At 40.1% G+C, this 11,306-nt stretch overlaps 2 protein-coding genes across 2 annotated transcripts in view; one reads left to right on the forward strand and one right to left on the reverse strand.

Moving 5' to 3' along the window:
• The window catches only part of sema4gb (sema domain, immunoglobulin domain (Ig), transmembrane domain (TM) and short cytoplasmic domain, (semaphorin) 4Gb), a 38,121-nt gene extending 31,710 nt beyond the window's left edge, over positions 1–6,411 (forward strand). The window contains exon 15 of the mRNA XM_008437312.2: positions 176–6,411. Coding sequence (XP_008435534.1) covers positions 176–1,137 — 962 coding nt within the window. The 3' untranslated portion in view covers positions 1,138–6,411. The remainder of the gene's footprint in view (positions 1–175) is intronic.
• Positions 6,412–8,796: 2,385 nt separating this feature from the next.
• mrpl43 (mitochondrial ribosomal protein L43) lies at positions 8,797–10,877 on the reverse strand. Its single transcript, XM_008437311.2, has 3 exons — positions 10,592–10,877; positions 10,075–10,181; positions 8,797–9,248 (listed from the first exon to the last, which is right to left on the reverse strand). Exons 1-3 carry the CDS (start codon positions 10,720–10,722, stop codon positions 9,031–9,033), a joined length of 456 nt encoding a protein of 151 aa, XP_008435533.1. The 5' UTR covers positions 10,723–10,877; the 3' UTR covers positions 8,797–9,030.
• Between the last annotated feature and the right edge of the window lie 429 nt (positions 10,878–11,306).

Genomic DNA, 11,306 nt, shown 5'->3' on the forward strand with positions numbered 1-11,306 from the left:
TGCTGCTGCACTGCGGGGCTCGCTACATTTAAAGAAGCATGTGAGATGTGATAGAAAGTGATGCCTTAACTCCACTCTGCGCTTTTAAAACGTGCAACCTCTGTGACCTGACATCTTGTTCGATGTTCGTCTCCGTCGCGTTCTTCATCCGTTGCTGTCCTTTTCTGTTACTCAGTGATCCATCGGAGACGGGCTGTGATGTCGGGGGACGATGTGCTGCTCCAGTGCGAGCTTCGCTCCAACCTGGCAACTCCGCGCTGGACGCTAAATGGCAAGGAGCTCCAGGGATACGGGTTGAACACAGGCTACCGCGTTGGGACGGATGGGCTGCTTATAATAGGTGCTCGCACCCAGCAAGGTGGCTCATATCGCTGCTTCGCAGTGGAGAACGGAGTTTCGGTGCTGGTTTATCTTTACACAGTGAAGGTTCACACAGATCCATACTTCCCAGTGGAGCCCACAGACTCCACAGAACCCACTACCGTCTCCAGCCCGGTGGTTTTCTCCACCGCCAGCCCCACTGAGCAGCCTCTGCCCTCGCCGCCAGCACCGCTGCCGCCAGGAGCCAATTTCCAGACCTACAGACACATGGAGGCCATCTACATTTCTCTGGTGGCGGTTCTGGGAGGGCTTTGCATAGTGTTAACTGTGGTGTTGCTCTACGTAAGCTTCTGCACCAGACGGGTGAGTCGGAGTCGGAAGTTCTCCCATCAGAATGTTCTTGGGGCCTCGGATAGAAAGAGGAGCTCCCATCTGGAGCTCAAAACCATCTCCAGCCACTGCAACGGACGCCAGGGCCGGCGCTCCATCTCGGTGCCGACCTTCGGGGACTTCAACGACAGCTTCCTGCAGATAATTCCCGGCGACGACCAGATGTCCCCGGCCAAAACGCCGCCGCCAGCTCCCCCTCTCCCCAACCCGCCTCCGCTTCCGAACATGGACTACGCCAACGGGCTGTCGGCCACGCTGCCCAGCGTGCTGAGGAAGATGAACGGGAATAGCTACGTGCTGCTGAGGCAGGCCGACCCYGAGGGCATGTCACCGCTCTACCACTCATTCACGGAGGAGCTCAACCGGATCCTGGAACAAAGGAACCACACACAGCTGGACATGCATCCCGATGAGAGCTCCATCTAGGACGCTCCGGTCAATATTTTTGGTCCAACTTATTTATTTGTAACCCAAACGGAGATGTTCGGTGTGGGGAGAAGCTGAAATTGAAAACATGGAAGCTCCTGCGTCTGGAGAGAGTCCATGAGTTCTCTTTGTGATGGACCAAAAGAACCGGAGTGACTGAAACAAGCTTAGCAGCTGTGAAGAATTTGCACTAAAATAAAGCAAATGGGAGCGGGACGATGTCACCTCATTGAACTCTGCGGAGGTTTAGGGACGATGGGAGTTGCATTGCAATGAATCACTGGATTTTTTTTTTTTTTTGAGATTTTTGAGAAGTTTAAACATTGTGTATTATTTATTCTGAGTAGCACAAAGGGATACTCTTCTCCATATGGATGTTTAGATAAATAATGTCTTTGCTAGCATTAATAAGTTTGAATCCTGAGAACTTAGACCGTTGTACAATGTTTTTTTCTTTTCTGTCTCGGCCGCCTTTGCGGCAGGAAGTGAGGTTGTTCGTAAAAGTAGAGGTTTCATTTTTCCTGATTTGGGATAACAGTACTTATTTATGGCTGAAATTTGGTGAAAGATGTTTTTGAAACTCATTTGTTACAGCACAACCACAAACTATTACAAGTATTTTTGTTATTTACCAAGACAATAGCTAGAATCTAGACTGAAGTCATTGTGAATTAGAAGGAAAGTGACAGGTTCTCCATCCAAAGTGTTTTAGAAATACAATCTGAGAAGTGTGCCGCACATTTGCATTCAGTTCTTATGAGTCAATACTACCTTTCGTATGGCTACAGTTGCAAGTCTTCAGAGGTTTGCATGTCTTGAGACCGAAACCATCGACTATTCTTCTTTCCTGCTGAAAAGTGAACCTTTGCCTCTGTCTCAAGTGTGTTGCAGCCTTTAACAGGTTTTCTTCTCTTGCCCTGTATTTAGCTCCATCCAATCGTCCCATTTAAAGTCTGAAAATGCCTCTTCCTCCCTGCTAAATAAAAGTATTCCTACAGTATGATGCTGCCAGTGCCACCACAATGCCGGGCCAAAAATATCAGTTTTGTCTGAAATTTGATGCAAGAGCACTGGATTCTAGCAGTATCAGAGTAAAGAGGAGGGAATACTTTTGCTAACCATCATTACAGAGAGTCTTGTTTCCACCCTTCTGTCACCCTTGACACTGATCGCGACCATTTCTTCTTCACCCCGTAGTGAACAGCACGCCCAAATTACTTCAAATGGTTGACCCTGGTTGGTTAAACTCATCGGCCTTGTGTGCCTCCACTCCCTGCATCATCACTGTTGCATCAGTCCTGCTTTTACTAACTTATTCTCTTCTCTCTGGACTCTCTTTTCATGTACACCCTATGTAAAAACTGCTAAAAAAAATTTCCCTCTTTATTTCTTAATAACTACTGTATATTTTGTTCAGATATCGTCACTAATATGTTTCTTTAAGGCTTTAGAAGGTCCACATTCTATTAAGCCGCAACAATTCACCACCACCGAAAAATGGTTTGAAGCAAAAACGGTACATAATTTTTTAAAACCACAGTAATTTTTGGAAATATGCAATCGAATTCAAATTACAGGAGGGAAACATAAAAGGTTTAAGTGATTCTTCCAGCATATTTCCTGCTGCAGACGTCAGTTCACACTATTTCTTAATTATTATGAGGAAGCATTGGATCTCTGTGTTCCCACTCTGAATGGAGGAAGAAAGGAAGCTTGGAGACGAATCTGTGACACAAATACATTTTTGTGAAATGAGCATTGTGCTTGAAGTATCACTTGAGAAATTTTGTATGAAACATATATTTCTGTGTGTTCACTTAAAACACTATTTTTGTCTTGTCTCTTGTTTAAACATGGCTCAGTATATTGCGTCTGTAAAAACAGCTGCAGCTGGGCTATTGCTTGTTTCTTACTTTCCGCCATTTATGTGGGGGCGGAGGGGAAACAAAACTGCATTTAAGGAAATGTGCTGTGTGTGAAAGGAGGAGTCAGTATTCAGCTGGATTAACTGATTTATCTAAATACTGCAGACGGACTTTGTGGCTTTTAAAAAACACAGCGCACCCTGAAGGAAAATAGATAAAATACAGTAAATATGTTTCTTATTCATGACTATGACTCCACCCACATTTAAAATGCAGGCAACTTTTGCCTCCATTTCTCTGCACACTTACATACCAGCATTCACAAATACACAGAGCATAATAGTCACATGGCAGCAGGTGCATTCTCACAATTACATACACACAAGGAGCATCAGCAGCTGAGAAACAATTTTACATGTTAATATTGTTCATTTATAATTCATTATAATTTAGTCACTTTTTTAAAAACTTTTTGTCTTGTTCTGTTTATCACTATTGTAATCATTTCAGCAATTACCCCGACCCCTTTAGTTTTTTCCTCCACGTCCTTGCCATCTTTGTCTTTTTAGTAAAATGTAATGTTGATGCAGAAGAAAATAGTTAGTTGGCTGTTTCAGAATCAAAGAATGTCTGTTTTATCCTGAAATCGGTATAAATAGAGTATTAGCACACAAGTTTGTCCTCTGCAGTAAAAAGAGAGAAAAAAAAGCTGCAGGTGGCAAAATTTTAGACCGGACATGCAGCATGATGCCAAAAAACAACCAAAAGCTGCAGAGCTCACAGTATTTCCATGGCAAGGTGAGCATCCCTGTGATTAAATACAGACTGTATAATATACGATGACTGAAATGAATCTGTGAGCAGTTTGCAAACATGTCACGGTCGTTTGTGAACAAATGTCTGTCTTCCCAGGAAGGTGTCGAGTCAGCTCTTGTAGCTCAGCAGCGGCAGGCCTCTCTCGTGGCTTGCAGTGCATAAGTCAGAGCAGCGCAGCGTGGCTCACCTTCACAAAGAGAGGGCAGGAGCATTTAGGCTTCCTGTGTTCCTGCCGTCTCTGTAGGCTGATGCAGCCTTTTTGGGTACAAGACCATTTGGTCTTTGTGCACAGATTTTCTTTTCTTTGCTTGTCAATTCAAGCCTCACTCAGTTGCTTGGAGCATTTCTTAACGTTATCTAAAAAATCCGAGTTAATCCGTTGAATACTTCTTTACAGTGATTGAAATATAGCAAAACTGTGTAATTTGAGTTCTAAAAAGTTGTATTTCACTAATTGAGGGTGTGCTGTACAAATGTGTTCAACATGTTCCTTCAAAGTTTCTGCATATAAAATTCAGAGAAATATACTATTATTGAACTGTAGTGATTGTAGAAGTTAGTCTGCACGGGAAGCAGTTATGCTATGTTTGATTTGCCACAGAAATCAGATCTGAAAATGAGTTTTCAACCCAGTTTGGCTTGAACCAGCTGAGAATCACGAAACTATTTGGGATAGCTGCTTGTCGTATTGCTAATTATTATAACCAATACAAACTAACGACAACATATTATTTTCCCTTTTGTGCAAACATTTAAGGAACATGGTCAGATGTAAGGATTGCAAAATACTGTATGTACCAATGGCTTACTGAAATATACATTTCCACAGGTACAAATTAAGGGTTTCATCCTGATTTTCACAGCACATTTTATATGTTTTTCACCGCCAACCCTAAATTCATTTCAGATTTTGACTTTCAACAAAAGCATTTTATTTATCCAAGTTAAAACTTGGACAATCGGACCTTCAAATGGAATTGGATGTGCTATCAGAAAATCCCGCTGCTCAACCAACTTCTAACTGATTCACAGTGTGCATAGTCTCATGAATCAATCACAGTGGACGTGGGAATGTCGTCATATCAGTAGAGTGTGTTTCATTTGCAAATTGGAAAACCAGTGGGTTTCTTTTTTTTTTTTTTTCGTCTCGGTTCAGACACTCAATAGATCACACGGTACATTGCTTGTTATTGGTTTATCAAGATGCAAACAGCTGCTGCACATGTGAAACTAGTGGGAGTTGGAAGTATAAACTGTTTATTTTTATTTCTGACGGTTTGCATCACATTAAACCAACAGCACGCACAGCACTGTAAAATGTAGATTCATAAACAAGTTTCCTTATGATTTGAATCAGCTGGGATTGCTAACAGTACTTAGCGCCTCGGCATTTAGCAGATCCTGCTTGTTTTTACTGAATAAATAAAATGGGCTCAAGTTCAACTGTGACATCTGATTCCCACGTAAAATCAAACAGAATATCACTAATCAACTATTTTTAATAACGCTTAAAGAAGTTGCAAAAGTGTTTTTATTTTTCCTTTTCTTTGCCTTTAGGATGCTTTTGATTCTGCAGAAAAACATCTCTTCCAGAGTAGATGTATTTCATGCTTCAATCCTTGTTTTTTGTCATCTCATTTCTTTTTTTAAAAACTTTTGCTCTGCTGCCTCCACAATTTCCTCATCCCATTACCGTTACATTAAACTTTTATCCATCCATTCGCTCTCAAGGACCCTGTTGAGTTTATGAGTGATTGCTAATCAATTTGAGCCAAATTTCCTAGAACACTCATGTTTGTGTTTTTGCAGGTGCAGGAAAGAGGCAACGAGTTTCTATGTTGATGCTTAGCACATAACTAAGGATATTTTTATACTTCCAGCTAATCTATAATGCTATATATTTATAGGGTACAGTTTTATTTAAAATCAAAGTTGTAAAAAGTTGTATTTTGTAGCACATGTAAAGTGATACAACGCTGCTTCCTCTGGTGTTAGATAAACAGAAAATTATCGTGCTCAGTTTTTCTTCTGAACAACTCATGCATGTCCATACTGAATCCTAAGCCTCTGCTGCTTCGTTTTGTTTATTTGAAGTTTGAGTGAAGAAGTCAATACGTGCATTTTTTGGCCACTGGATAATCTGTTTAACGAGCAAAATATCAAATTAAAATACATCCAGGTTTTTATTAACATTTGCATTTAGTCGAATATTTTGTCATTTCAAATGAAAACTAAACACCTACAGTTTTTTTTAATTTGTTACTTGTTTCTCAGTAGAATATCCAGTTACGAAGATATGCACGCAGCACTGTGTGGAAAACTACAATGCAAACTTATATCTTTGGCTTAAGTCACTGTCATTTATTTATACTTTATGATATATGTGGAAGTGCAATGTTACTTGATTTATTTAATGGCTTCCATTATCTGTGCTGTTTATTAATGTGTATTTCAAAAATGATGTAAAATCTCCTGTTAACAGTGACCAGTTCCATCTGTTTTTCTTCTATTTGACATAAATCTGTATTTCCTTTCGGTCTGAACTTATGTCCTCTCTTACTGTAAAATAGTAAATTACCCTAATCTATCTATATATATATGCATTATTATTTTATTTTATTTTTTTTTTCTTTTTGAGTCTCATGTCTTATTCATTTCACCTCATTAAACGGCCGCTGGTTTTTCTGAGAATAATAGAAACAACAACAATAGCTTGGGTTATGTTTAGCTTTGAGAAAAAAAAACAAAAAATACAGGAAATGAGTGTCAACAGCCTAAAGGGGGAAATTGTGAAATTACATGTAAGACATGTTCAAACTGAATCTTACTCTCAAGACGGCTTGTTTGTTTTCAGCTCGTGGCAAGAGAGGAGGCCGGTGTTTTCCGGTGGGACAATGAGTCCCAGAGTCATTTACATTTCTGCATGAATATGTCAGGGCAGAGGTAAAACATAAGCCCAGAGAAGAAGAAGAAGAAGAAGAGGGGTGGTGGGGGGGTAAAATTACCATTTTTCAGAGCAGTAGCTTAGCAACAGCAACTTTATTTAGAGCCTTTAATGTCCTTGCTTGGGTCAAGCTGTGCCAGCTCGCCTCAGGGAGAGCAGCGGATGTGATGTCTTTAATTGGTGCAACAGTTAGATTAAAGGGAAGGAGGTGAAAATGAATCAGAAGAATTTTCAATTCCCAAGTCTTTTCTTTTCTTAAAGAGCTAAAACAGCTGAGAGCATTTGCTCTGTCTGTTTTTTTTTGTTTTTTTCTGGACGAACAGCTCTGATTTTCACTTACATGCGATCGTGATGATGTAAGATGCAGATCCGAGAGTGAAAACAAATCTGCATCCAGGGACAGAGTTCAGGTCCAATCACCTCAGGTCCCATTAAATTGGTATGACATTTTTATTTGAATTGCTAAATTAACATTTTAGCAATATTGTGATTAATTGAGATGCACCTGTAGATAATATCTAATGACTGTTAAGGAGACTCCAACTTGATACACCTTTCTGCAGTTTGATTCTCTCTTCACATTCTAGATACCAACATTCTCATCCAGGCTAATAACCAGCGGCTGACAAAAACCCCCAAAACTTTTCAGAAATCATGGAGAACTGTTGCAACATTAAAAGAATACAAGAAAGTTTGCCTGCTCTAAAGGTAAATACAAAGACACAATGGTGGTTTAAAACCATCCATCCATCCATTTTCTTACACCCTTGTCCCTCAGTGGGGTCAGGATGGGTGCTGGTGCCTATCTTCAGCTAGCGTACCGGGTGAGAGGCGGGGTTCACCCTGGACAGGTCGCCAGTCTGTCACAGGGCAACACAGAGACACACAACCATGCACACACACACTCACACCTAGGGGCAATTTGGAGAGGCCAATTAACCTGACAGTCATGTTTTTGGACTGTGGGAGGAAACTGGAGTACCTGGAGAAAACCCACGCATGCACAGGGAGAACATGTAAACTCTATGCAGAAAGACCGGGGCCGGCAATCGAACCCAGAACCTTCTTGCTGCAAGGCAACAGCTCTACCAATTGCGCCACTGTGCAGCCCCTGGTTTAAAACCATTCCACTGTCTTGTAAATTTTCCATAAAATGTCAAATTGGAATGATTCACTCCTGAGATGTCTCTGATCGTTCCGAAAATATACGCTTATTTGTATTCCTGTGGCAACGATCGACTTGTAATTGTATGCTTACTAGTCAAGAACATCACTGAGGTCATCGCCAGCTTTTCCTCTCAGAAATGATGAATTAGGGCTTGGGATTTGAAAAAAATAAAAAAAGCTGGATCGGTAGCCTGTATACACGGCTCGTTAGGTTTGATACAAATAAAATTAAAAAAAACTCATGCTACAGCAGTAAGTATCTGGTTACTCTTAAAGGTCATTATACAGAGGACAGTAGGATCTGATGATAAAAGACTGTTGCTCCTCCAGCTATCACACAGCCATCTGTCATCAAGCTTTGGGGCATTTAAGCATGTGCATAAGGAACACCTTCAAATCTTAGATAAAAAAATCATTCCATGTGATGCACCTCACAACATTCATCTTTCTTTTAACTTTTCGTAAAGTTACAACATGGAATTTATTGATTACATTTTATTGGGATGTGACAGACGAAGTTATATAAAAGAAAATGTGTCTACAGATGTGTAAAGATCATATGAATTCCACTGAAAGGCTGCTGCTTCAGATTACTTGTAAAAAAAAATAAAAATTAAAAACCATGTATCCTTAGCCTTCCAATTTATAATTGTGGACCACTTTTGTATTGGTCTATTACATAAAATTCACATCAAACACATTGAATTTTTTTAGTATAATGTGACAAAATACATAAAGGCTATAAAAAATATGCCTTTGTGTTTGTGTTCACAAAGCTATTAAGCCCCGAGATCAACCAGAAGTTCAAGAATTTTGTTCTGTTCAGCTCATTTTGAGAAGCTGCTGCTCAGTCCATGAAATATGAAATAGCGCTAGATAATTTATTTTAACTTTTTTTTATTTTAATACAATGCATCATATACATATAAAAAACACAAAAAACGATCAACATTAAACGTGCTAGCTTCAAATGTATCTGAAGACATAATAACAGCACACTTGTCAGAAGTGGGTTTTCTCTGTAGGAACCTCAGGATATGACCTGAAGACGAGCCTCATTAGTTTCTGGAAACTGTCCCAACAATAACCACTAGGAAGTCTTTATTCTACACGTTGGTTCTGTGGTCTGATGAGGCCGACAGATGGGGGGCGGTGCGTGAAAGGGTGCCACTGGCCCTGGATGCTGGGACTGTCGGTGTGATACGGCTTGCGGATGCGGATGATGTCCTGGCCAGATTGGTCGGTCAGCTTGGTGAGAACCTCTAAGACCTGCTGCGATGTTTTGTTGGTGAGCAGCTCCTCCTTCGTGTTACCATTTACTGCAGGGTGGGAGAATAAATGCGTCATGTGGTGAGAGACTGAATGGGAACAAGACAAACATGTAACTCTGACAGAAACAAGACATAGATAACGATCTATGTCTTGTTCCTGAGAAGGAATCTTAGAAAAGGGGCAACATACTGCCCCCTGCAGTACATTAAGAGTGTTACATCACAGTTCACACTTTCTCATAATTAGCTAATTTTTTACACAGTGATATGGCATTTGCATTTTGCTTCATGAATGTTTTTTTTTTTCATTTAGTTTGTTCTGGTTCCTGCTATATTATTAGATATCTTAATGTGCAAAATTTACATAGAATTTACTCTTAGTTGCATATCTATGAAGGAACGGAAAAAGTCTGAATTTGTCATGGGAATGCAACGTCGCAGTCACAAATTGATCAATTTTGTAATGAAACCCAGATCTTATTTAAAATAAAAACATTGAACAAACTTCTTTAAGTGGCTTAAAATCTAGTCAAATCATTTTAAACGCTTCCGAATTACATGGCAATCAAGCAATTTTATGAGCGCATGTAAACTTTTGAAGAGACCTGCATGATAAGAGACAGCCTGAGTCCGAGTTTGAAATGTGACTTTTTTCAAATATTTTATCTAAACATTAATAACCGGAGCCCCATGCGTAAGGATTTCAAAATGCTTTCAAGAGAACACAATGCTTTGCCCTTATTCTTTTTTGTGATGATCTTTGGAACAATAGGGACATTTTTGCCAATTATTAATCACATAACTACAGTACGAATAAAATAAAACCATCACGAGAAGACCAATTCGATATTTAGTCAATATTGTGGGTACTTACAGTACTCTGCAACTACTTTAGGGATATTACAGAGCTGAGGAGAAACATAAACAACAGTCCCAGGGTTCTTCTTGGCATAATCCACCACTCCCTCCTCAATGAAATCCCTACAGGAGGAGAAGATGAACTAGTTTGTAGGCAGTTCTACAAATAGGGCATGTTTTAAGAAATAAAGTAAAGCATGCAACATTTCAGTAGATATTTGACAACATTTCTTACAATGAAAATAGGTCACTAGCTTTGACAGTTCCAGCTGGAACTTTAAGTACATTGTCATGTAAACAAACTTCTGGATTTATAGTGAGATTAAATTACACACAGATGGAATCTACTTACTAAACAGTCTGTCTGAAGGACAGTGGCTTTATAAAATGACACTCTGTCAGTCTTTCACGTAAAATTCTAATAAATCGTTAAAGTCTGCGGTTGTACATAGACAATATGTAAATGTGCAAAGGAGTAAAATACCAATTTAGTATATATATATATATATATATTTTTTTTTTTTTTTTTTTACCTGACTCCCAGTGCGCTAGGAGACTTCTTGGAGAACATGATGGAGACCCGTTTCAGTTGACACACGTATCGGCCCACGCCGTTCTGAAGAACGCTCTTCAGGAAGCGGCTGGGCGTCCCTCTGGATGTCATCCTTTCACCTTCAACTTTATCTTCAACTCAGGAAAGACAAACCACTGCTAACATGTAGTAATTTGTAAAACTGCGATTCCTAATCTCGTAGAGGACAACCTCTCGGCTAGGCACACAAGGCAGCCCGTCGCTTGAAAGGTCCGATGTGAAACATACACGGAACTAAAGTTTCATAGCTTCCTCGCGAGGTTGCTACAACATGGAGCACCGTCTGCCATATTGTGTGTGGCAGACGGTTCTCGGGTTCTCCTTGGAAACCAACGCAAGATTGTTCGTGTTGGTAGTTAGACTCAGGGGTGAAAGTAAGGGGGTACGGCAGGTACTGCGTAACCCCAAAAGATTTAGCGGGGGTACGCAGTACCCTCAAGAGAGGAGCTGCTGTCTGCTGTAAAAAAAAACAAAAAAAAAAAAACAATGGGTTCACTGTGCAGCCGTGAGTTCATCCACTAATCAGCCGTGACTGATTAGTTTTTCGAGAACAATCTAAAACACGACTTAATCAGTTAATAAATAGCTTTTTTCTCATTTCATATTGTTTCTGAACTGTTCGTGCTTTGCTAGAGCAGGGCTGCAACACGTCGATC

Source organism: Poecilia reticulata, linkage group LG19 (assembly GCF_000633615.1).
Source record: "Poecilia reticulata strain Guanapo linkage group LG19, Guppy_female_1.0+MT, whole genome shotgun sequence".
Taxonomy (NCBI): domain Eukaryota; kingdom Metazoa; phylum Chordata; class Actinopteri; order Cyprinodontiformes; family Poeciliidae; genus Poecilia; species Poecilia reticulata.